This window comes from Coenobita brevimanus, chromosome 42 (assembly GCF_032717465.1).
Source record: "Coenobita brevimanus isolate Jiangsu-jjx chromosome 42, ASM3271746v2, whole genome shotgun sequence".
Classification (NCBI taxonomy): Eukaryota; Metazoa; Arthropoda; class Malacostraca; order Decapoda; family Coenobitidae; genus Coenobita; species Coenobita brevimanus.
In genome coordinates, this window is record NC_136995.1 from 1911214 (window position 1) to 1939105 (window position 27892).

Below are 27892 nucleotides of genomic sequence, written 5' to 3' on the forward strand. Positions count from 1 at the left end.
ACACTTATGTCACAGTCTTTCACACTTTTTGTTACATTCCCTAATTTTCCTGTATAACACAATTTCTTTCACATTACACATCTCTGTCTCTCGTACTACACAGCATTCTCAGTCTCTACCACATGATTTGCCTCACAGTGCATAACATTTTCAGTCTCTCACATGATGTATCTCTCTGTCTCACACCTATCATCACTGTCAGAGTTTGAATTACATGACTTAGCACTTTCTGGAACTTTCCCTCACTCTCTCTCAGCATATTCACTCAGCCATGTTATTTATCACTGTGTGCTGAATTGCTTCCCCTTTCTCTCACAAGTTGTACTGGTTAATTTGGTTGAGAGAGAGAGAGAATAAGTACTTCTAAAACAAATAATGAGCTGGAAAAATAGCCAAGTCTGAACATTAAATTTCAGAAGCTTTAGTATTATACAGCTGCTTCCCCTGTTATAAAGTTGTTGATTCCAAGAGTTGGTTCGTATCTCCAAAAGTAGCTGTCTAAGTTGATATTTACTGATCCCTGAGCCCAGCTGGTACAAATCTTTGGTGAGTTAGCGAGAGAGGTGTCAGATGGCAGAGGACCGAGTGACATGGCAGTGATTCATTTGTGTTCATCCCTTGAGGGATTAATATGTCTGGTCATTGGTAGAGGGATAGAAAAAGTGTTCGTATCAAGAAGTTTGTAAGTCAAAAGTTAGTAAGTAGGGAAGCAACTGTATTATGTTTAAGAAAGTGTGACCTCTGCCATCTTTTTTATGTTTTCTTCATTACTCAATGTTGTCACATGTCCCCACCTTGCCTCCAGAACAGGCCACATCAGATTCTCTGCCCTCCGAGGACTGGGGTCTCAACCTAGAAGTGTGTGACCTCATCAACGAAGCCGAGGATGGACCCAGGGATGCCATTAAGGCCATACGGAAGCGCCTCCAGTCACACCCCAAGAATTACACTATTGTTATGTACACACTCACGGTGGGTACCCTGCTGTGTGTGTGTGTGTGTGTGTGTGTGTGTGTGTGTGTGTGTGTGTGTGTGTGTGCATATTTTGGAATGCCACAGCAGCATTTGTATATGGATAATTTGTGTTTTTCTCTGCAGTTTGCTCAGTACACATATATTTTAGTTGAAACAAGTAGTGTGTATCTAAATGCTTGAATGATTTGGTGATTTTTATGAACAGTAAGTGATACTGTTAATAATGAAGTACTGTGGTGACAGGTGTTGGAATCCTGTGTGAAAAACTGTGGCAAGAGATTCCACGTCCATGCCTGCAGTAAAGACTTTGTACAGGAGCTGGTCAAACTTATTGGTAAGTCATGGCCCACTACACACACTTTTTTTTTTTTTTATACTAAATCATCATCACCATTGTCATTTTTCATTGTGTTCATCACTGTAATTGTCATCATCATCTCATCATTATAATAATCATCATGAAAAGTATCATCATCATCATCATCATTGTTGTTGTTTTTGTCATCCTAATATATCATCGTCATCCATATTTTTCCACCAAAGGTTGGGGTGAAATAGGATCCAGAAACATGGAAGAAAGAGAAACTACGAATGCAGTATGGTAGACATGTTAAGACTTGCCCAGTGAAATGGGACAGCCATTCATTCAATAACCATTCAAGCCCCTGGAATTGTGGCTTCCCCTCATAGGCATAACTATCTGTGCATAATCTGGGGGATATTTTTGTTTATAGAAGCAAACCCTGTCTTGTGCTCCTTCATACATAATTCTTCCAGTCATCTCACTCTTCCATCATTTCACAGTCTCATCAACTTCCATACCTCACATGCACACCTGCTTATTTGTTGAATAAGTTGGATAATTTAGACTATGTCTTTAAGTAAAATCATCTGACATTAATCAAAATAAAAATCAAATTAGTTAATATGTGGTTAAAGTGGTAATGCTGAGGGTACTGAGTTATGGTTATATGTTTAGTAGATGCCTTAGTGGAATGGTAGCAGAGACCTCAGGATGGTGAAGACCATGTATAAATGTGGCATGGTTTTAATCCAGTGCATGTTCCAAGGTTTTCCGTCAAGTAAACTGTACCAGGGATGTATGATAGTCATCTGCAGCTTTAAATGATTATGGTAGCCGTGCTTCTTGCCCTCCTGCATCCAGAAGGGGAAATAATGGCTTGGTTTTTTTACTGTAATCATTTTTTACAGGTCCAAAGAATGAGCCTCCACCTGCTGTGCAAGAAAAGGTGTTATCCCTCATCCAGGCTTGGTCAGATGCCTTCCGACACCAACCAGAGCTCTCTGGAGTCAGTCAGGTGGGTGTGAATGGTCTCCAGGTTTAAGGGTTTGGATAAGAATGAGAGACAGAATGGAAGTGCATATGTGAGTGAGGTGAAGGAGGTAGAGGGAGATCAAGGATGAGATGGAGGGTTGGAGTGGAGAGATATATGAGGGAGTGGGGGGAGTGTGACATGCAGGTGGTGTGTTTTGCGGTTATCCGTTATGGGATTAAGTCATCTGGCAATAGACTGAAAGATAGATAAAGTTCTAGGCCCATATTCTTATCAGTGAAGGAACTCCATAGCACCTTTTCCTTAGCAGTTTATTTCTCCATAGGATGTGTTAGTATTGTATTCTCATATGTTTACACAATCATTGTTGATATCAAATAGATAAAAAGGGAATAAAGAATTGTACTGAAGTGTAATAGTTGAAATAAACCACGAAAAAAAAAAGGTGCTAGGAAGCTGTGTAAGCCAATGAGAACACTGCCTCTAGAGACAATCATTCCTTAGCTACTTGAGTCTAGGATGTGTTATGGCAGAATTCAGCTTCAGGTGAGAGTTTATGTGAGATATGCTTAAGGTTCGTGATTGTGGAGGTAAAAGCACAAAAACACGTATTGCAGACCCAAAGCATCATCAGACTGAATCTCAAGCAACCTTAATTGAAGGAAAGATAATTAATGAGCACCTTAATACGGAAGCAGCATCAAGTGAGACAAATTTAAATGAGGAACAACTTTAAGTAAATTTTCACAGGCCACATAGTCATTACAAAACTGTAGAGGCTAGTGTTTATACTGTTGGTATTGTTTATAGTATAGGTTTTAGATCTGCCTTGGTTTTTTCATGATTTTTTCAGTTCTTTCAGTATGATAAAGTCCTTATCTTACTTACTCTTGCAGCATACAGTGTAATTCATTCTGTGGAAGATTTATTTTTATTTGAGGATACTGAAGGGTATATCAGTCTTCATTAATTTGAAAAGTCTCTCCTGAACTGGGTAAATTGTCCAGTATTGGAAAAAAATAACATATGAAAGACATCCACAATACAGTACATTTCATAATGAAGAGTTAAGTGGAAAAGATGGAAATAAGTGTATGCTTTTTTATATTTACATTTTTATGGTATAATTACAGTGCCACCTGAGTCGGTATCATTGATAAGGTACAGTTGATAAAGTAGAATATCCAGAGTAAAATAATTTCGCCTAGTATGGCATGTAGGTATAGTATTACAGTAAGTATTGTGTTACAGGTATATGCTGAGCTGAAGCACAAGGGTGTTGAATTCCCCATGACTAACCTCGACACAATGGCACCTATCATCACTCCACAACGGGTATGTTCACCACCATGTTATATCGTTTAATTTCCTCTCAAATATCCTTCTGTCTAAAGAGGTATTTGAGTACTAACCAACTAATCAATGAATGTAGTGCAACCATCATGTAACTGTATACTGAGTGATAAGCCAGATTGTTTCCTGTAATCCAGTAAACCATTCAGTACTGTGGGTGGTAGTTGTATAGCCAAAGGGACACCTGGTGGTTGGCTCAGGATGGAGGCCATGAGGGTTTCAATCTGAGGGGTAGTCGGGGTTATTCCTTACATAATGCTGAGCTGTAGCTTGACATAAACACATGAATATAATGTAAGTCATGAAGAATTGCGATGGAGCAGATGTAGAGCCTTAGTATTGTCTTTTTCTGCTGTTGAGTTAAAAGAAATAAGCCATAAGATACAAATATAGGGGGCAAATTGAGGACTCGTTCCCACCTATTACCCACTTCCATCAGGTGAAAGTAAACCAGTTACAGAGAGCTGACCAAGGATATTAGTGATCAGGAAGAAGCATAAGAGAGAGAGAGAGAGATTAGTTCTATAACATATTTGCTGGAGACTAACTATAGACAGCAGGCTAAGGATGTTAGAGTATGGTAAGAAGTGGGGAGAAAAAAGATCAGTGATGTATGATTGCCATCCTCTCAGAGACCAGGTTCAGTATGTTAAGAGTATTGTAAGAAGTGTTAGAAAAGATAGTGCAGTAGTGTGATAACCTAATTGCCTTCCTTTGATAGACATCAGCTCCAGAGCCACGACCAACGAGGCCCAGCACAGGTAGTGGTACAGGTACAACCACCTCACCCCGCAGACCTGCAGCCCCACAACCCGGCACCCCTGCACCTGCCAGCACAGGACCAGTGACCCTTACAGCGGAACAGCGGGCCAAACTACACAGTGAATTGGATGTGGTGGAGAGCAACGCTAAAGTCCTCGGGGAGATGTTGGCAGAGCTTACTCCAGGCAAGGAACACCAGGAAGACATTCAGCTCCTTCAGGTGCATAAATGCATACTTATACAGTACATGCATGTCGAGTCAACTACCTTGGGATTAGTGACTAGCCAGGCTCACCTAAATCTTTGGATGGAGTAGCCTAGTCCCAGGCCTCATTGCTTCTGATGAGGCAGTAAAGGACATTCAGCTCCTTGGATGGATGAATAGCTGGCTTCAGTAGGCTGCTGGTCCTGTGTTTTGAGGTTCCTTTTGTTACTGTCCTTCAGAATTTGAAATGCTTGATTTATCTCGTAGAATGTTTAAAAACTCCTCACCCTGCCCTAGGGTGGGAAAGGAGGTCTGGATGATGATGATGATGATGATTAAAAACCATGACAGTATTCAGAATGAGATCTAACGTACAGGTACTACTATTAGTAAAGATTATTGCTGTATACAAAGATTGATGTTGCAGTTTTCTCCTGTCATCAGTTTACACTCCCAAGGGAAGCCAGTCCTAAAGTCATTTGGTAAATCCTCAGGCATCCTGATAATCAGCAGATGGATCAGCTCTGGCCCCCTACTGTTATTATGGTGTTTTATCATGGTATTATGTGGGTGCTGTAATCTTTGCTGGAGGGGGAGCTGAAGCTGGCTTCATCACAAGGGGAAGGTTAAAGAAATTTTTGGAACTGTTACCTCACTTGGTAATGAGGGGACTTCATTACATCATCATTATCCCACCTTTTTCCTACCCAGAGGTTGCATGAGGTAGAACCCTCCCCAGAAGGAAAGGGAGTGGGGGGGGGTGAGAAGTAATCAATAGCATGCCCAGTGAAATGAGCCACACACGCATTCACACGACATCCATGTTCACACTTGTTACCATCCACACGTATGTGCTTCATATAGCACAATGAGAAAACTGTATGCTGCATGTGTGATGGATGTAATGACTTTGTGGTAGTGAAACTTGGCCAGTAAAGGGGGAGGATATGTGTAGGTTGGAGCACAGAGATGAGGATGGTTAGATGGATGTGTAGTCCTTTCCTGAATGACAGTTGGAAATAGCTGAATTGCAAATGAGCAGCTGAGAGATGGCTGGGAATTGAAGGCTTGGTGATTGGATGTTTAGAGGAGGACTGAGCTGCTTTGGAGGTGTGGAGATATTGGAGGTTAAAAAAAGGGGGGGATAAGAAGGTTTAAGAGTTTAAATTTTGAGGATAGAGCACCAAGAAGGAGACACAGAAGATGAGATGTGATCCTAGAAATGTTTTCAGAGTTAAGAGATTGAACCGAGATGCTGCCAGAGATTGTGTAGCATGTAGAGCTGCCATTGGGTGACCAATGCTGACATATGCAAGCACATACAAAGCTTTTCAAAACAAAGTAAAATTCTTCGTAGACTGTATCAAAGGAATTGTAACTGCAGAAGAACAGTTAATCATGAATATAATTTTCAACGGCAGGAGCTTCACAGTAGCTGTCGGGCGATGCAGCAGCGCGTAGTGGAACTGGTGGGACGCGTCAGTGACGACCTCCTCACTGCAGACCTCCTACGCATCAACGACAACCTCAACAACCTCTTCCTTAGGTATGATATGGACATGGATGAAGCCACTTCAACTCTCTCATGCTTGGGATTCTCGTAATATTCTGTTCTAGCCCTTGCCAGTTGATTTTATTCAGTTGAGAATGAGACAAGAACGTAAGAGTGACAGCATCTTTCTCTTTTCCTTTTACCTCATATTAACACATTCAGGCTCCTATACTCATACATAGCTAAAAAATAAATCTGACAATAGCTGGAATGTTTGCTTTAGTCTTCTAGAGTTGACTTGATCATGAAAGGGTTAACTTCTACAGTTAGATGATTTTGTTTGATAAACTAGGGTGAAGTAGATGTTGATTCATATAAGTCTGAGGTTGAAGGAGGAGAGGAGACATCTATCCACCATCCAATCCTATATTGTCCCATGAGGAGCGTAGGAGCCTGGGGCTGGGCAAGTTGGTCTTGACATTTAAGATGAGAGTGACCAGCCTCACTCAGCCCTGAGTGGCAATACATGAGCACTAAACTCCAACCACCCATTAGATATAAACCTACACAGGCTCAATCCAAATAGAGTGCCTTAATTACCCACTAAACCACCAAGGACCATAATTTGGTTATATGGTTACCACCCAGCATAGTAAATGGTTTCCTGGTGTACAGGAAACCATTTGGCTTGTCTCACAGTTTAGAGTCACCCACAGGCAGAAGGAAGAGGAAAGAATGAAGGAAAGAAAGACAGAAGAGGGAGTGTAAAGACACCCGTAGGCAAAAGGAAGAGGAAAGAATGAAGGAAAGAAAGACAAGTGGAAGGAAGGAAGAAAGGAAAGGGCAGACACCCAAAGCAGCACTACATTGAGTGAGTGGATGTTGAGCATCTTCACCTACCCAGTGGGAATGAAGTGCTTTTGTGTAGAAAAAAAAAAAATGATAAAATAAAAAAGCAAACTAAATGGTGACCTATAACATTGGCATACAATCGTCGTCTTCATCATCATCGTCATCGTTATCGTCTTCCAGACTGCCCCTTCCACTTTGATGTAGGGTTCATAGAGCAGGAAAAACCTAATAAAAGGAGAAAGTAACTAAAAGTCTTTCCAATTGAATGGACCTCATACTCATTCACTCAGCATTCAAGCCTCTGGAATCCTGATTCCACTTTGCATCAGTCAGGCAAGTTTATAAAAACAGACATACTCTACCAAAAAGGATGTTAAATAAAGCTACCTCTATCGAGGACTTCCACGAACAGAAAATTATGTACAGGATGGGGGACTTACGACAAAGACCTACTATACCCAGTGAGAGAGAGAAAGAGAGAATGTTAAGAAAGGGCAGCCTAATACGAGTATTTGCTGTATAAAAAAAAAAAGATGTTTTAAGAGTGGATTATAGCAGTAATCCCTGTAGGCTGTGTCAAAAAACAACAACTACAGTTGGTGACGTAATTGTATTGCAGGTACGACCGTCACATGAATAAGATGAAGACAGTGAACAGCCCTACCAGGTCCCCACCACCCCCCTTACCACCCCAGCAGCAGTCTCAGGCCCTGCCCCCACGACCACCACCACCACCAGTGCGACAGAACCCACAGGAGGTCACTCTAATTGACCTAAATGACGACCCACCCTCGGCACAGCTGGCTTCATTAAGTATGTAATTGGTTGTGTTATCTCTGACTTAGTTTTGACCCTTCTGAAAATATAAATCTGACTAATTGACCTACACAGTGACCCACCCCAGGCACGGCTGGCTTCTATCGTCATACTGTTGCCTCAGATTTCCTCTGTTTAGTCCCTGTGGAGGCACTGACAAGGAGCTTGCATGCGGTGGTGCTGTGTACCATGGATGGTGCAAAGCAGCTGTTGCATCCATCCAGGGGCCAAACCACCTTTTATTTCCTTGCACCTCGCTACTGGGAAGGACCCTGGCAAGGTGCTGTCTACCACCAAGGGACACCAATTCCCTGAATGGTATATACGGTGTAGGATGACCCCACAGACACAGTTGCTTACTTGTAATTGATGGATCTGCTCAACCAGACAGACTAGGGTTAAGCAGCAACAAAGTCCCTACACATCCACATTATTTTTTATTTTTATTTTATTTATTTATATATATATTTATTTTTTGAAGCCTACTCTATCCCTTTGTCATTCTCTCACAACACACAGGACAAACACAACAGGAAGTCAGTCTAATTGACCTAAGCGACGACCCACCCTCAGCACAACTGGCATCGTGCAGTATGTTAATGGCTCTGATATCCTCTAACTCTGTTTGATCCCTGCTGGAAGTGGCCTTATCTTTTTCTTTCATCACTTCCTTCCTTTCCATATCTCTTCTTCTTTCTTTGACCCTTTTCCCCGTAACTGTTTTTCCTCTCTACCTCTCTCGTCTTTACAGGTGACCCTCCATGTGCACAATTTAAGTGTTAACCAAGGCTCCTGTTCAAAAGAAGCCTGTGAATATTGGCCTCTTTGGCCTATTGTAATTACAGTATTATGTTAGCCTGCCCCCAGCTTGCCCACTAACCTCTTGCTAGGACTTTGCAAGACCACTGATAGCTGTGCTTCTGAAGAGCATAGCTAACTGTGTAGAGGTAATGTGTGGTGCTCCATACATGCTGTGAAATATGGTATATCTGTAAAACCTCTGCTTGGGATGTGAGGTAGGGGGTTAAAATGTCATGTCACCCAGCCTGTGACATTTCACGGTATGGAACTGTGCATGCTGCTTTCCTTTTCTGTATATAAAGTGTTCCTGTCTGTGGTTATGGTCATTATGCATACGATATTCAGTCATATGGAGTGTGTGTTTACAGAGGGTTCACTGTATCGTACATTCTCTTTGCTCCCTCATGCTTTTTTTTTTTTTTTTTTTTTTTTTTTTAAGTCACTGTGTGGATATTATCCTGCCTAAATCCTTGCTGCCTCTTATGAGCTCCCCCTAAGTGTGTGATCATTACAATAATTTCTAGGTTACTCTCTCCCTAAACATCGCTCACCCCATCTCAAACCACTTGATCCCATGGTAGCTCTGCCATCAATATATTGTTTAACTCTATTCTTCTTACCTTCCATGTAACAGAAGAATTTCTGCCTACTGTGTCATTAATTGTCTTATCTTTCAGACACTTCCCTTGGCATTATAGTATCCTATGTTCACATTTCTGTATCACTTTAGTGTATTCATCTCTATTCCACCGTCAAAGCCTCTCAACCCTACTTTGTTTTCATTACCATTCTTCTTTAATTTCAACCCAGTTAGAGGTCTTCAGAAATTAATATTAACTGTTGAAATCTGATAGTTCTCCTAAGCACTACATCACACTGCTTGTTCTCTCCTCTATAAAAAGGCATCCACATACCCTTCTGCTGATTTTCTGTTAATTGTTTATTTCCTACCTTACTGTTGATCTAAAACTCATACCAACTGCCGGAATTCTGAACACATGCTTCTTAGCAGTACACTACACTGCCTAGCTCTTGCATTTTCCTATATAACAAAGCATTCTTGTACCATGCTTTTGTTTTATACAGTATACCATTATTACCTCTGTTTATGGTCTTCAGAAACTTTGGACAATTCTTCTTCTCTCACTGCCCAAGAATCACAGCCGTATGTGATACAGGCAGTTCATCTTTAAAGTGGCTTTTCTTAAAGTTGTTTCATTTTAAGTTGCTGGTGAATTAGGTCCATTTTTTATTGTAAATTTATTCATGCTTCATTGTAATTTTTTTTTTTTTTTTTTTTTTTTTTTTTTTTCCCATACCCTGAAATCATGAACCAAAAGTACAGTAGACAGTATTTCATTCTGTATTCATTCATTTAAAGTAGCATTTTGTTGGTACATGTTCAAGAGTTCAACAGCTTGACTTCTAGAATATCTTAGTTGAATAAAATCTCTTGGTGTCAGCCTGGATAAAACACTTTGTTGTGCCACCCACAGCAAAAAGATTCAGTTCACATCCTTCAGTTTACATTGACATTTAGAGACCATGGACCCTGCTATACTCTTTTTACTTTAACTTGGCTTAAAATTACCCTCTCTTTAGCTTGAGTGTTGAGTGTTAATTATAGATTTATACTAGAATATGATGCTACTCACAAAGAGGTGCTGTGGAAAGGATGTGGAGCAGTAGTATTGTATATTTCTGTCACTGTGTTAAGTGAATTAAACCATATCAAGACAAAAATGTGGGCTATATTAGAGTAAAAAGAGTATAGCTTGTATAGACCTTTTCACCCAGTGGCAAGTCTCCCTGTGTCTCCATCTAGAGTTATTTCCCTGCTAAGTCCCCAGGCCCGGAATTCTTCCCACACCCTCAGGTTCAGGGAGTTTAATACCCAGTGTACTTGTAGTAGTTTTTGTAGGTTTTGTAATTAAATCCTGCAATAAACACATTTCTCTTCTCAGCGGTGGGCAGTTCCCCGAAGGCAAAGAAGAATGAGGATGCGGACTTTGACATGTTTGCCCAGTCCCGCACTGCCACCTATGAGACCAGCAAAACCAGGTGAGGCAGAACTGCTACTTTGTAAAAATTCATTGGAATACTGTACTTGCAAAATGGCCTTAAAAGATCATGTGAAATATCATCAGTAGGTTGTGAGGTGAGACAGTTTTAGTAATGACAAATAATTTAAATGAAGCATGTTGAACCTGTACCAGCAAAACCAGGTGAGGTAGAACTGCTACTTTGTAAAAATTCATTGGAATACCGTACTTGCAAAATGGACTTAAAAGATCATGTGAAATATCATCAGTAGGTTGTGAGGTGAGACAGTTTTAGTAATGACAAATAATTTAAATGAAGCATTTTGAACCTGTCGTTTCCTGGATAACTTTTTAATTCTGGGTATCACCATGCAGACTGATTAGCTTAAGAAGGAGATCTTAGTGAAGGAGAGAAGACTTGGTTTTGGTTTCAGTTATGATTTTTTAAAGATAGTAATTGACTGCAGTCATTTGAAAATCTCTAGTGAAGGTTACTTTTCATTTAATATTAATAGGTTAGGCTCAGAGTTGCAATCAGGTGTGGAGTAAGACCTGATTGAAAAATTTGTGAGATGAATATTTTGTGTTTTTATGTTTTGTTTATTTATTTGTCTGTATATATTTGTATAATTGTTTGTAGCCTGAAACAATAGAAGAATGTGTTTATTTTGGAAAGTAAGTTGTTTCACAAAATAATACTGTATTTCAATGATAGAGGAGTCCAATGGAGATGTTAGTAGAAGAATGTGATTGCTGGTGAGAGAGAGAGAAAGTAAAAGAAAAAAAAGTATTCAAGGTGAAAGCACAATTGACATAATTTGAAAGTGAAAAACATCGGGTACTGGTATTCTGTACCGTATACTTCTGGAGAGCCACAGCTCCTGGAAGATAAAGCAAGTGATATATATAGGGAAAGTAGTTTTTAACAGAAGTGGGAAAGAGTTGTATGGGCAGGTAGTTGATGCAGAAATTGCAATATTTCAAGTGACATAAGTAAATACATAGCACTTCTTCCTTGGCAACTTATTTTGCATATTATACTCTTCCTTAGCAATGCATTTTCCATGTTACACCTCACTGATTGGTGGCATGAAGTGTGTAAGTGTGGATGTTTATGCCTATGAGGTGGAGCCAGAATTCTGAGGCCTTGAATGGTAAGTGAATGGGAGTGTGAGCCATTTGTTTCGGGAAACTGGTAAATTTATCTCTCTCTCTCTCTCTCTCTCTCTCTCTCTCTCTTTTTTTTTAACCCTACTGCCCTGCATCGTAGGGTGAGAGAAGAGGTTCAGATGATGTTGATGATGAATGACACCTTGTATGTTATATCTGTCTTTTAATATTCCCATAGTTTGCATCAGCTACACACAATATTAATTCTGAGACATAATGTGCAGAATAAGTTGCCAAGGAAGAGATCGTGTGAAAATTATTAAACCACATGGAATATGACACAAGGTAAATGGAAGATCTAAGAGTAAATTCCTTTCCTCAAGAATGGATTTGAATATAAAATTTTACCCATACATGGAACTGGAGGGGAAAATTTATATGTGTATGAAACTTTTGGGGAAACTGAGTGATTTAGGTTGTAATTATGGGTTGGATTCGGATATAAAGATGATAATGAGCAGTTTTTGGTATGAAAACCAGGAGTGATGTGTTTGGCCCATTTCACTGGATATGCTGTTGATAGTTCCTTGTTGCAAGATTCTGTTTCATCTGATATTTAGTTGGGAAAAGGGATCAGGATGGTGACAGTGTTGACAATGCAACGTAATAATGATGAAATTTCTAAATCCAGTCATGTAGATTTACAATAATGACAAATATGATGATGATGATGGTGGTGGTGGTGGTGGCGACAGTGTGGCTGATATTTCTCGATCCAGTCATAGAGCTTGATGATAATTACTTGTGGTGTGCCTACAGTGGAAGTAATTACGTGGATAACAGCGAGCCGGACGTCTCCCCCGCCTCCCTGGCCACCACAGCCCAGCACAGACACAACCCCGTAAGTAAAACCCCACACACCCCTCTTACAGTCGTGTCCAGTCCCCGAGTACTGTATATTGCTGCAGTGAGTACACCAGCCGTCCATCGTCAGTTTTGTCTGTGCATTTCCCTTCCACTCTGCCATTGTTGGTTTTATCCCTGTGTATTCCCTTTCCACTGTCGATTTTTTCATTGTTGCTGTTTTGTACATGTGCATATCCCATCCCTTCTCTCCACTTTTTCATTGTTGCAGTTTGATTTATGTGCACTCTTTCATTGTCAGTTTTGACCGTGTGCACTCCCCTTCCATCGTATCCATTCTTTCCTTCTTACAGTTTTCTCCATGTACACTCTCCTTTCACTCTTTCCATTCCTTACACTGCTACTCCTTCCTCAGCTTTATTCACACTTTCTCCCCTTCCACTCCTACTTCAGCCATTTTTTTTTTTTCCACATTTGCTCCTCATTCTCATTTTCCTTCCACAGTTTTGTCCACACACACACTTCCCTTCCACTCCTGCTACTCCTTGCTTGGTTTTGTCCACTTGTACTCCCATTCCACTTATGTCCAGTCCCATATCTTGCTGCAGTGGGTATGCCCTGTCAAAATTTGTCAGCTCTACTTTGATGTTGTCTGTGTGTAGTCATAGTGGAAGGTAATGTTGTGTTTTGTCTACTTGTCCTTTATGCCGTGTCTGTGTAGTTTATTAGAGAGTATTGTCACATTCCTTTTAATCCACTGACCTTGGCAATATCATCATTAATATTTTCTTGCCATCTTCTGACAATTTCATTACTCTTAGGATAGAATCTTCAAACAGGACGGGTTAGATATAGCCAGCCTTATTAAAAAGTCCTTCAGTAAGAGAGGCCTTTATTAAGCTGAATAAAATAAAATGGTAGCAGCAAGAATAAACTAAGAGGAACACAGATTTGAAGGGCTAACTTGATGCTTTGTCTTTGTTGTCTTTATTCGAGAGTATTGCTTTGTTTTGTTGATTTTGATGTGCTGTCATGTGTTGTCAGTTTTACTTTGATGTTTCTCCCTTGCTTTATTGAAGAGTACTTTCACCTTTTGTCCTCTTTACTTTGATGTCTCAGTGGCTTTATGGAAGAGTACTGTCATATTTTCTCTACTTAGATACAGTCCTTTTAGTCATACTGAAGAGTACATCCACCTTTTCTCTGCTTGATTTATGAACTCGAGTCTGTCTCTGTATTGTCTTGTTTGAGAGCACTGTCATGTTATGTTCAGTTTATTTTTTAACCTGGTGCTGTGTTTTTGTAGTCTTGTGAGAGATTACAGTTACTTTTAATTGACTGCGCTATTGATTTGATGTTTTGTTGTACAGTCATTGTTTTTGTTGTTGTGACCCCAGGCTTTTCTGGGCATGAGCCTAGTGGAATGCATGCTGGAGTTACCCTTCTGAAGTCCATCATCTTCCTTTCGGGGCATAGGGAGGGATTTGAGGGACGTTTGTATAGCCGAGCATTTCCACCACCCTGTGTTGTAGGTACCACACCACACAGTCATCCCTGTCCAGCACCAAACAGAGCTAAATTCACTCTCTGTGAGTTCACTTTCCAGTGAAATGTTTTTAGTTTATTCCCATTGCATCTAGAAAATTGTATCAAGCCTATATAATGCCCTTTGATCTTGAACTGAATTGGTCAGTGAAGACTATATCAGATCCTTTGTATTTGGAAAGTCTCCCATACGCTTAATATAATCACTTGAACATGACAAGAATAGAATAAAAAGATATAAGTAAATTTCAGAGGTTGAAGGTTAGATGACTGGCCAGCACCCCATTTTGGTATTGGAGCTTCTTCCCTTATGTTGTGGTGGGTCTGTGTGTGTGTGAGGAGAGGATTGTTGCAGGAGAGGGACACCTTCTTGTGGTGGCACTGATATAACTGGGCAGCTCCTCTACCTGGTTATTCTTATCAGACAACTCTCAGTTCCCTGCTTATCTCCCCAAAAGAGGATGGTGGACTGCTGGAGGTAGGCAGCTTCAGCCAGCAGTGTGCTTGGTTCACATTCCAATGAACTTGTGGCCACAACAACGGCCATATGCTTTTTGTTGGGTTTTCTTCCCTTTTTGTGTAGTGATTTTGCTGTTTGTTTGTATGCCTGTTTGTGTATGTGTTCCATTATTTTGTTTTCAGTTGCTTTCTCCTGCTTTCTGTAGTTTGACCTCTTAGTTTTTAAAGTATCCAATGTAGTAGCGTTAAAGAATTGCATCAGTTAAATTATTCTTGCAGTAGTGTTGTGATGGGAAGTTTTACGATTTGTAGTTCATGATAGGATGTGTATTTAAGTATTAGCTAATAATTTCAGTCTTTTTCTTTTTCTTCACATGTCTTTTTACAGATATATTTTTACCACAACATGTTTTATGTTTATCTGTTCTCATTTGGTGTTCTCTTAATGTTTTATATGACTCAATTTTTACTTTTCTTTGCTGCTTTTTTACCTCTAGCAGTTATTGTTGATATATAGTATTTTACAACGTATGCTATGAATGTATTTATTTGTTTTCTTATGTTGTACATTACTTTTTAATTTTGAAATACAGTACCGGTATTTTATTACTTTTTGACCTCATGCATTTAGTAATGTACAGGATTTTAAAGTATTCCTTACTTGCAAATATTGATTTGTGTTTCTCTTCATGACTTTTTTTATTACTTGTTTTTACCTGATAGTAGGAGGTATTACTTTTTAATTACAGCAGTTGTTACATTGCATTACATTTATAGAAACTCTTGCTATTCTTGTGTGTTAATTTTTTTTTTTTTATACAACAAACAGTTATTACATCGCCCAACATTCATTTGTTTTTCTCTTTTGTTATATGTGTGTGGCGGAGCAGGAAGTACTATGGGTAAGAAGCGTAATTGCGTTCATACGTGTGCGCAGTACTAACCATGCCAGAGCTTCATGTACATGTAGCTGCTGTGTACATTACCTCGCCAACCAGTAGTCTCATCATTACATTTTAATTTTGTACTCACTCAACCTCATTAGGTCTATCAGTCTATCTACCTATCTCTCTATTGCCAGACACCTTAATCCTCTTTGGGGTGGCCATAAACAAATCGCCTCCATGCTGGCCCATCCTCTGTTATTTGGCTGCCTTCCCCCCATCTCACACCCCCCTCCCATATATCTCTCCACTCCTCAGTCTTTGGGTTGTATTCTGACTGGCTTGGAGGTTCTGTAACACTTTTTCCTGAGTGATTTATTCCTCCTCCTCCTCCTCTAATCTTTCCAGCCTGTCTTTCCAGGTTTCCCCCCCCCCCTCTCTCTCTCTGTGTATATGTATGATTTTTTATTTTACCCTTTTGATCTGCCACATTTTTTCATTCATCACCTTTTTGATATACATTCATCTCTTGATTGTTATATATTTCCATTTGTGTCATTCAGACACAACAACTTCAAGTACTTCAACCCACACACCCGTTTCTTTCACAATTTTCGTATCACACAAAATTGCCAGGAGTGAGAAGCAGGGGAAAAATAAGAAAACAAAGAGATTATTGTCACACTTAAGGTAGGTAGGACCTGGAAACAGGAAAAACAGAGGCAAGAAGATATGGTAACTTGTTGGAAGAATCATACTGTACTTACATTTGAAACTTGTGTGTATTGAGAAGATACAAGAGTTTCAAGTCCTGCAATGAGTCCATTCTAGTAAAATGAAGATCTCGAACCCTTTTCAGTTCTTTTGATGGCCAGGTGTAGTCAAATTGGATGGTTGATTTTGTTAGTGACCAAGGAGATTCAGTCCTGTCTCATAGCTACGGCCAATTTGATTTCATGTTTCCATCTCCTAATATTCCAGTCATGGTAGTGGCCCAGTTTCATTGTGTAATGTTGTGTTTAGAGACCAGTGACCATGCTATACTGTATTTATGGCAACTTAACAGTGATCCATAACTCCTTTCTGCTTGGTTGATGGCCAAGTGTAGCCAGATTGGAGAATTGGTTTGTCAAGAAACCAAGGAGGCCCATTCCTACCTCATAACTAAGGCTTAACGAATTTTATGCAACCACAACATAGTGTTCTAGTGTGGTGTCATTCCCTCAGTGAAAGCAAACTAACTGTATCATGGGTAAATCTTTTCACTTGATGGCAGCTCTCCATGTGTCTTGATCTTAAGCCATTTACCTCCTCAGTCCCGTATCCCAAAGGTCTCCATGCAGAACTTCACCCCATGTCTGCCTCAGTCTGCCTTTTCATAAAATATTTTATCAGTACTGTATATAGGTATGGTATAATTCTTCCATTTTAACACTTCACAACAATTGAGGTACTGACGAGGAGCCTACATATGGTGGCACTGCATACACTGGGTGAAGCCAAGTAGCTGCAGTGTCCATCCAGTAGCCAAATTTCTTCATATTTCCCTGCCCCTTGCTGCGGGGAAGGTCCATGGTCTGACCACGACGAGGCATTGTCTGCCACAGGGGCCACTGAATCCCTACACAGTCTGTTCTGTACTGGACCTGTAGGATGTCCCTGTGTAAGCCATTGCTGACCTGTAATTGGTGGCTCCTCTCATCCAGACAAACTGGGGTTAAGCTTGAACAACAATACAGTACTTTGAAATCAAGGTACAGAAGTTCTGCTGAATGGTTGTGGAATGGTTAACATGGGATGTAATACACTCCAGACACTTAGTGACACTAGAATCCACATTTTGTTTTCCATATGCATTTCATCACCAAATTTCTCTTAACCCATTGGCTGTAATGCGTAATCTGACTTGCAGAAATAATAATAATAATAATAATAGTACAGTAGTAGTAGTAGTCGTAGTAGTAGTAGTAGTTGTAGTTGTATACAGCAGTGGTAATGGCAGTAATAATAATAATAATAATAATATTAATAGCAATATGCAAGTGTATTCCACACCCACTGGAAGATTTTATTGGTTTTCAGATACTGTAAATGACACTTAAAATAATGGACGAAGATTTATTTAGTTAAAAGGTTCAAGTTGTTTAGGCCAAGAACACATGCAGAATACCAACACTAAGAACACCACAACAGTTTAGAAAGTTTAATTACTCATGAAATTACCCTGGTTCTGCTTCTTCTGTCCTCTATAAGTAACACTTCTCCTGGTAACACCATCATCACGTTGTTACTTATTTTGCCTCTATGTAACAAGTCCGATAAGCCTTGAGCCACGATGACAATTCGTTATGACAGACTTCTTTTTTTTTCTTCATTTTTTTCACAGTTAACAGCAGCACTGAATCACTTGTTTTTTTCCCCCCATCTCTTCATATTAATACCAACATTATATCTTTACTTGTTTTTTTATTATTAAACATTTAACATCTGCATTTGATTAGTAGTTATTTTTTCCCACCTTTCTGTGTAACATCCACATTATATTGTTACTAGTCCTTTCTTTTTCTGTCTCATTTAACAGCTGCATTGGTACATCAGTTATATTCTCGCCTCTCCATTGAATAGCGGCATCACATTGTTATTTTTCTCACGTTTAGCAGCTGAATTAGACCGTTAGTTATAGTGGTAAATCCAGAATAGGCGCTAGCAATTTGGAGAGGAAGACATCAAGTGCTGTGTAGGAGCCCAATTTATTCAGTGTTTTGCCAAGGTCGGTTTCTTACGATTAGCTATTCCTGTTGAAGCCGATCTTTGTGAAACATTGAATAAATTGGATCGCCACTGTGCACTTGGACTTATATTTTCATTAGCCTGGAGCTGTGTTGCACCTCTTCCTAAGTTACATATTTTTGCCCACAACACCTTATATTTTCCTGTACTGTATATTATTCTTGCGTTATTAATGTCAAGATAAATACATAATTGTGGTAATTATATGACCAAATGATGCCTGTTGATCTGGTGGGTTAGGTTGCTGCAGCCAGATAGGGTATGTAAAGGTTTATGTCAGTGGGATAGTTGGAGTTTATTGCTCACATAATGTCAGACAGGGTTGAGTGTGGTTGGTCACCCTCTCAAATATCAGGACAAGTATCTTAGTTCTGGGCCCTGACACTACGGATTGGGCATTAAAAGATTGGATGATGGATGGATGAATGGTTGAAGAAGAAAATATAAATGTTAATAATGCGTAAATGACTTGATAAGGAAGAGGTGCAAGGGAGTGTCCTTAACCAATGAGAATGACGGTTTTGGTGTCTTCCTCCTGATCATTAGTTATTTTTCCCACCCTCCATGTTACAGCTGCATTAGTTCGTTAGTTACAGTCAGTCCTCATTATAAGTTACAGATCCCCTCCAGAATATCATAACTTTTTCCATACGGTTGGCATTGTAAAATTGAGGGAGCCAACTAAATCAGCTTTGAATGGACTTTTGACTCATTCACAGCAAGGATGTATTTTGTATTTGGTCCATGATAAAGCTGTGATTTTGTTCAGTGTTCGAATGACTTTTGAGACTGGAGGGATTGGATGTAGCCTTCATTAACCCCTTCACAACAAGAGATCTCCCTACAGATGCATAAAATTGGGTTGTGGTCAGATTACAATGAAAAAGACATCATTGGAAGGAAGGAGTTACCCTCTGAAATCCAGGTGACATTCTTTTTCCTTGCTGACGCCACACTGTTTTATCCAACTCATTTAAGGCAGCTTGTACTGATGGGGTTTATTGAGGCTGTATCTGACCTCTCTAGTTTGAGAAGCCTTCCCTAAGCTTATCATCTGGAGAGAACAAAATAGAGTTAAAAATAAATTGCCAATGTAATGGGTTAATGGTCATTTTTTTCAAAAATTTACTTTCAGCTTAAGAGCAAAGAAAAATAATAATAAAAATTAAAACTAGATAACTTATAATGAGGACTTTGTCATTTTTTGTGGAGTCATCTGTCACTAGTCGAAGCTCATCAAAGGTGGGATATCTACTGTAGATGTGTTTGCATGCCGGCTCGGATGATGAGTGTCTTGTGTACATATCAAAATAATAAATCCTTGGCACCCCTGCTGAACACACAACGAGACCTATGTGTACAGCTGTTAGTGTAACCGGACTTGTACAGTCATCAGGTGTAGTTTCTGCTCACCTACTAATTGGTGCTGGAAAAGGGATGGATTCATGTGGTGGCATCGACAATACCCGGGTGACTCTGCTGTTTGGTTATGCATATACCCAAAGCATCTTCCTACCCCCTGGGGGTAGAGCGGTTTGTCAAGAATACTCCCCCAGTATCCCTGCTTGTCGTAAAAGGCGACTAAAAGGGTTGGCGGAGGGTTAGTGCCCCTCCCCGGAAAACAACTAACTAAAAAAACAAACAATAAGCCTCGGACAAGGACTGACCAAACGTTGACGACCAAGGACCGGACAAAGGACATTGCAATTGGTGTGAGTTGGGAGCAGGGGAGTGAAATGGCAGGGGACAGGGCGACTTGGAGGCGATTTGTTTGTGGCCACCCCAAACGGGATTGAGACGTCTGGCAATAGATAGATAGATAGATAGATCTTCCTAATCCCTATAAAGGAAGATGGTGGACTGAAGAATTGTAGTTCAATATGCAGACCACCAAGCTCACATTCAGATAAGCCTGGGGCCACAACAACAACAACAACAACAACAACAACCATTTAATCATAGTCCTGGCTGAAAGGAATTTGTAACCAGGGCTTCACACTGAATGAGAACTTGTTGGTAGTTTGAAGCATTTCCCTGCTGCATGAGTAACTGTCAAAACAGACTGTTCTTTGTGTAGTCGGACAGAGCCTCAAATTACCACCATAATGCTAAACGCTGGACAGTGGTATGACATTCATGTGAAACTTTGGTCACTTCTGCCGGGCAGGCATAGAGGTGGAAGGTGAGCAGAAAGTAGTACTGACAACTGTTCACTGTAACTCTTCAGTCCCTCCAGTATGATGATATAATTATGTTGTTTATTTTTGGTGCTACCAGTTGATTTTATGCAGCTTAGAAGAAACTTATTAGTGTTGGGGAAGTTTCTCCTCTGCTGACTAAAATAATGTGACTGTAGCTAAGATAAGCTAAATTGATGTATCATCATAATGAAGTGGTTAACATATAGAGATGTGTACAGGATTTGTATGCTACATGTACAGTCAGATACAGAAGTTTGCCTACTATTCCACTATATCTACTTCTCACTCTGGGCATGTCCGTCACTCTCCTCCCTGATGCATTTTATCAGAGAGCATCATTTATGGACAGGGAAGCATACCTAGCCTCTCTCAGGTTGGGAATCTTAACCAACAGAGAAAAGTGAGGCGTAGAAGAGATGAAATATTAGGCGAACTTTTTTACTCGGTTGTACCTAATTGTACCGTGCCTGTGATGTGACTCACCTTCACTGACGTACTGTACACAAGTAAATCAGCTGACACAGGAGATGTATATACCTAGTTTTAAAAGATAGTCAGCTCATATTTTCAGTAATATACACCAGCTTGCCTGCATGTTATGATGAGTTTGTGTAAAAGTAATAATTTTCTAACCCTAAGCATAGTACAGTGTGTAATATAAGCTTAGTACTATACCCTTTGAGCCTGGGGATGTCTCTCTTATTTTATTCTTTACTGTCACAATGATTTTATTCAGCTAAGGATAAATTTTTTCGAACAGGAGAGGTAAGATGTAGCCTTAATTAACCCCTTCATTACGAGAAACCTTTCCGAAGCTGAAAAAAATTGTTAGCAGCAGGAGTAAGCTAAAAAGGATGTCACTCAGATTCAAAGGATAAAATTGAAATGGCCGTAACTTTAATTCTTGTGCAGTTCTAACTCTTATATTCTAACTAAATATAAGTGATTTATTGATAAGTATTGATAAAGAAGAGAAGTTTAAGTCTTTGCTGTCGGGTGGTTGAATATACAGGGTGTTCCATAAATTGTGCCTCCTGTCTTGTGTGTTGTGGGGATGACTCAGTGTGCTAGTGTGAAGGGCATGATTCATGATATTAGTAATCAGCCATGCCTTCATTGGATGCTTAATAAAAACAGTCAGGAAGTAATGATATGGTTTACACCTGGTTTAACTTCCAGTCAGACAGTGAATGCTGCAAGAAAAACAGTCAAGAATTAATGATATGGTTTACACCAGTTTAACTTCCAGTCTATAAAAAATATCAGCTTTACCATGGTTAACCACAGTATGTGAATATTTAGTGGATGTCTGGCATCATTTGATTTAAAAAGAACGAAAAGGGTTTCGGGGAGTATAAAATTGTCCAGGGTGGACACTGTTAATGCTAAGAGTTATCCCTGCAGCACAGGGAAATTGAAATGTGTAATCTATGGACCACTGTGTATTTGGCTAGTGTCAGCTGTCAGCATGTTCTCTGCACTCATTATCAAGGGCCAAGTGTTTCAATCCATCTTCTTCAAGTTGATGCCTTCATTTCGTTGATGGATTTTTTTTCCGTTTCATTCTTGCTGCCCTGAGTCGATTCTCATTAGCTTAAGAAGAACTCCTAAAGTACTGAGGAGTAAATGATTGTTGTATTTAACCCTCCAGAGTGAAAAATTTCTTGAAATAAATGTAATCACTAGGAGCCTCAATTACTGATTGAGTTAATGAAGGCTGTACCTGGCTCCTCCAGTTTGAGTCTCTCTCAAGATTAATAAAATCAGGAGGCAGCAAGAATGGAGTAAGAAATACATCATTGGACTGAAGAGGTTCAAAATAATGGGGTAGCAATTAAGGGGGGAGGGGGTAATATAGATCTCTCTCTATTTTTGTTACTAGAAATAATGCTTGCAGATTTATTCAGTACATAAAACCATCATTACTATTTTCTTAGATTGCTACTTCCCCCTTGATGCACAGTGAACCCTTGATTTATGGACTTCAGTTTACCAGATTTAGGAAACAACATACTTAATTTTCCTCACCTGATGAAAATTGGTAACCCTGTTGAGCCCACAAGATGGCCATGTGTAGTCTGATTGGAGGACTGATTTAACTAGTAACCAAGGAGACTCATTTCTGCTTCACAATTAAGGCTTATTGAATTTCATGAATTTTAAGTTAGTATGCAAGTTTTGAAAGTGGCCCAGTTCCATCATGTAAAAGCAAGCTGTCTGTAGATCTGAGTACAATATTTAACAGACTTTTGGACCTAACAGCCAGCATTAATGGACAGTGAGCATTAAATAACAACTGGATTTAATAGACAATTGGCATTAACAGATAGCTGGATTTAATGGACTGTCAGAATTATTAGACAATCAGAATTAAGAAACAGCAGCAATAAAGGACAGCAAGACTCAGTGGACAAGCAGAATTAATGGATAACTGGATTTAATGGAGTCAGGATTAATGAAGCCAAAGTTAACATGCTGTCATTTGGATTTAAAGCATTATCAAACACACTCCCTTTCCCCCCAGTTAGTCTGTGTAAATCAAAGGTTCGCTGTACTGAAATGTTCCTCACCACCACCATGAAAGTTTTCTGTGTGCCTCCTTTTGCAACCCCTGTGGCTAATGTGCTGCTTCCCATGTGCCATTGTGTTACAGCAACAGAGAGACACTGACTTTGACGAGATGGAGGCCTGGCTCAACGAACAGGTGAGTTACCGGTATTCAGTGTGGCCACAAGCATTGGGTATACTGGGAGAGTGAGTCTGACCATTTATGTGAACAGATGTTATGAGGATTAAATTAAGGAACAGACATTATGAGAATTGATTGGGACATATGAGAATTGATAGGGGGAAAGACATTATGAGAATTAATTGAGGGAATAGACATTATGAGAGTTGACTAGGACATTATAAGAATTGCATGGGGTAACAGTCATTGTTTGTGGTAGGTGGGGACGTTCACCATCCACTCACTCAACGTAGTGCTGCTCTTGGGTGTCTGCCTTTTCCTCTCCTCCATCCTTCATTCCATCCATCCTCTTCTGTCTTTCTTTCCTTCATTCTTTCCTTGTCCTGCCTACGGGTAACTTTACACTCCCTCTTCTGTCTTTCTTTCCTTCATTCTTTCCTCTTCCTTCCACCTATGGGTGACTCTACACTGAGTGACAAGCCAGATGGTTTCCTGTACACCAGGAAACCATTTACTACGCCGGATGGTAACCATATAACCAAATTTTGGTGCGTGGTGGTTTAGTGGGTAATTATGGCACTCCAATCGGAATGAGCCAGTGAAGGTTTATATCCAAGGGGTGGTTGGGGTTTATTGCTCACGTAAAGCCACTCAGAGATTAGTTAGGCTGGTCACTCTCATCTTAAATGTCAGGCTCCTACGCTTCTCATGGGGCAACGCAGGATTGGATGATGGATGGATGGAACAGTCATTATGAGAATTGATTGGGGGAACAGTCATTATGAGAATTGATTGGGGGAACAGACTTTATGAAAATTGATCGGCGTATGGTCTTTATTTTGGCTGCTTGGTATGGTAGATGTCTGATTACTTGGATCATGTACAGGTAGATGATGGTCAGTGTAGGAAACATGGTAGAGTAGATGTCTGTCTAAACTCCTCATGGTTTGGAATATGAAGAAGCAGGTGGATGGTGTGTGTAAGAAGGAAGTGGGTAGTAACTCGGTTCATTAATTTTGTCCTGAGATGAATAAAATTGTATGGGATAGCAAGAAAGAAATGAAAAACATCATCATATCAAAGAGGTCAAGTGTGTTGGGTACCAGTAGCCTGGCCGTAGGAGGGATATGAGTTAGGGAAGGTAAGTGAGAGAGAAGTAAGAATGTAGAGGGCAGGTGGGATGTAAAGAACTTGGGGAGAAAGAGACTGATTTAGCTTTAGGGGATAGAGTTAGGGAATGTGAGTGAATTGAGTAAAATGCGTAAGTGATGTAGGGCAATATGGAATTGGCTGTTGCAGTTACAAGATATCCAAAGTGCTGTTTTAACCTCTTCACCCAGAGGAGATACTTTTCATTTAATTCTTACTACAGTACATCAGACACTTGTGCACCTCAGGAGAGATTACTTGTAGTGAAAGGAATAATGAAGGTTATATCTACTTCCTCCATTTGGTTTAATGTCCCATGAGCTGAGTAAAAGCATATGGAAGTAGCAAGAATGAAGTGAAAAAAAAGAGTGCCAGGGATTGAAGGAATTAATGGAAGTTCAGATTTCTGCTGTACTGCTTCTGCCAGCATCATCACTTCAGTATGGTTAGAGTAACAGAGTCCATTAGAATTACAGTATTAACCCCATCACTCACAGGATGTATTTATATTTTATTTGTACTATCCCCCAGTGGTGTAGTCTAAAGGAGAGGCCAGACCGCACCTGAAATGCCACCCCAAATTTCGGGGAGAACACCCCCAGACACCTAATGAATCCTTTGTTGGCCACTGCACAGCTGGGCTTGGCCACCTTGTTTTTGAAGCCTAAGTTTTCCTCAGCTGTCTGCAAACAATTTTGACCTCCCAGGGAGACTCTTTTTGAAGTGGAAGGGTTAGATACAGCTTTCAATAACCCCCTCAATGACAAGGGAATTTTGCTAAGCTTGGTAAAATAATCTAGAGTAGCAAGACTAAACCAGTAAAACACATATGGGTGAAGGGGTTAGGCCTAGGTAAGCTATGACTTGTTATGGTAATTCAGAGATGACTGAATGTTTAGCAATATAAAAACTGCAACTTGCATCTGTGTCAAATTCTGTTGTGCATGAAACCACTAATTTAGCTAAGAGTTGATGAAAGAATATTGAGAAGGTCCTTGTTACATGCCTTCTTTTGGGACATGCCTTTTGCTGTTATGACCCTCAGAATTTACAGAAAAATTAGCTGCTGTGTTAAGTGCATTACTACCTCTGAAGTTGATGTGTCAGTTTCATAAATTTACAGCAACAATTGTATTGAAAAATTTGTGAGATTTTATTACACCATCGTCATATAACAAGGACTCACAGTATCATATTAAAGTGCTGTAATGCCTATTGCACAGACCCATGAAACTTATTAGGATGATAAAACTGATGGTTAATTAGTGTGATTTTCACTGTACAAAATGTATATATCCTGTTTACAATGTCTTCAAGGTCTATCCTCATGCTGTCTCCTACCAATTTAGTGCTTTTTCCTCCACGTGCACTCCTCCCTTCCTGATTGTTAAAGCAAACTTTAATATTCATCCACAAGACCCATTGATGTGTCAAAAATACTCTCAGCTGATACCATCACAAAAATCGTGAGTAAAACAGTCCTAGTATATATTCAGTATGAACAGTGGGTTTGGCTATCAGTATAGTAACATATGAAGGTGATAGATATAGCCTTAATAATCCCCTTCAGTATGAGAAAAATCCCTAAAATGAATAAAATCACCAGGGGTAAATCATCTTGTCACCTTTCCCATTCTGTTGATTAGTTCTTCCTCTGTCAGGTATTTTCTATATTCTTGGTTTTTGGACCCTACTTCACCCCTCCCTTGGGTGGCAAGGAGGATGTTGACGATGATGATGATGGTTGGGACAAAAGAGTTGAGGTGACGACGATGATGATGATGATGATGATGGGTGGGAAACAAGAGTTGAGGTGATGATAATGATGATGGGTGGGAAAAAGAGTTGAGATGATGATGATGACTCTCCTTCCTCAGCCTAACAGTGGACAAGCAGGTGGAGAGAGGGCCAAAGAGGAGACCATTTCATCCTCCGAGTTTGACCGCTTCCTGGCTGAGCGTGCGGCGGCGGCTGACACCCTCCCCACCATCCAGGCCGCCACGGGGTCTAGCGGACAGCGGCAGCGGACGATGGCACGGGATGACAACAAGGACAACCAGATGTTTGCACTTTAAGGGTCGTATTCTAAGTGGCATCGTAGATTTCCCAGCACCTCTTCCTTAGCAACTTTTTCTACACCTAACATCTCGGTATCACCTTGTATGTCATTAATATACTGTCTTTCAATATTAAAGTGATATAAATGGCATACAAGGGAATAAATGAGTAAGAAATATTATATAAAGAGCATACAAAAGAATGGTAGGTGGAATATGCAAAATAAATTGATGATAGGTGTAATATGCAGAGTAAATCAATGAAACGATGATATAAACAGCATACAAAGGAGTAGTAGGTGTGAATGCAAAATAAATCAATTAAGAAATTATGTTAACTGCATATAAGGGAATGATAGGTGTATATGCAGAATGAATCACTAGGGAAGAGGTGCTACACAGCCTCTTATGCTGCCTAGAATACAAACCTAAGCCTCCTGCACCACACCTTACCTCACCGGGCTGTACCTGTCCCATTACATCTCGATTTGCCTGATTTGACTTGATCCAGCAAAACCTGTCCCATCCTGTCTTTGCTCTCCTGGTCTGATCTAATCTAATCTAACCTGACCTGACTAGACCTAACCCAACCTATTATAATATAACCAAGCTTAACTTAACCCAGTCAGATCCACCCCAACATAACCTGACCCAACCCAGTGTATACTAACCTGTCCTAGCCTAATCTGTAACCCAGTCTAACCTACCAAGACACAACCTGACCCACCACAACCTATCTTAACCTAATAGCCCAGTGCAGCCTATCCTCACCCGCTCTAATCATCTGTAACCTAGCCTAACCTCACTTAACCTTGCACTACTGTTACTGGAGGCACATGTTTTTATCACACCCTGCTGATTCATACTGCAGGCCTAGCTAGTGGGTCCTGCCTTTTGGTACCACTGTAGTGCTTAGTAACCCCTTCAGTACGAGATGTCTGGACAAAGAAGAAAAATATCTGTAGAAAAAGTAAAATAATAAAGACTTGTTGCTTCTGAAAGTGGTATGAAAGAAAGGCTTCTGGCCATATATAATATTATATATATATATATATATATATATATATATATATATATATATAAAATATTATATTATATATATAAAATGGAGACTTCTTCCGTAAACCCTTTAGCAAGAGAGGTAAAGCCAAATTGCTTATAATTGCCTGGCAGTAAAACCTCTAATATACATAATAAGCTACAGTGGACTGTCCCCTGATTCCTGCAGTATACTGTATCTATCCAAAACTGAATAAAGTTTTTTTAGCATTAGCAGGAAAGAAATATATGTGTATACTATAAATGTTGATAGAAATGGTGGATAAATCTTGCAGCATGAGAGACTTTTTCCAGGCTGATTAGAATCATGTGGGGGTAGAGGAGACATTGCCATACTGAAAAGGTTAGACCATGTGTTACAAGGACGCTGTGTTAAATAATCTTGCTACCACTGAATTCTTTTATTCATTTTAGGAGAGCCATTTTTAATTGAAGTTGTTAGATATATCATTCATTGATCTCTCAGCTATATGTGAACTCCCTAAACTAAAT

At 39.8% G+C, this 27892-nt stretch overlaps 1 protein-coding gene across 2 annotated transcripts in view; it reads left to right on the forward strand.

Annotated features, from left to right (window-relative positions):
• Nucleotides 1-27357, forward strand: part of LOC145397627 (TOM1-like protein 2) — a 62997-nt gene extending 35640 nt beyond the window's left edge. The window contains exons 3-13 of one of the 2 annotated variants that reach the window (XM_080270667.1): nt 806-972; nt 1219-1309; nt 2188-2294; nt 3522-3605; nt 4345-4605; nt 6012-6136; nt 7554-7747; nt 10516-10612; nt 12523-12604; nt 23100-23150; nt 26162-27357. In XM_080270667.1, coding sequence (XP_080126793.1) covers nt 806-972; nt 1219-1309; nt 2188-2294; nt 3522-3605; nt 4345-4605; nt 6012-6136; nt 7554-7747; nt 10516-10612; nt 12523-12604; nt 23100-23150; nt 26162-26359 — 1457 coding nt within the window. In that variant the 3' untranslated portion in view covers nt 26360-27357. The remainder of the gene's footprint in view (nt 1-805; nt 973-1218; nt 1310-2187; nt 2295-3521; nt 3606-4344; nt 4606-6011; nt 6137-7553; nt 7748-10515; nt 10613-12522; nt 12605-23099; nt 23151-26161) is intronic. The other variant, XM_080270668.1, reaches the window with a different exon arrangement.
• Nucleotides 27358-27892: the final 535 nt, after the last annotated feature.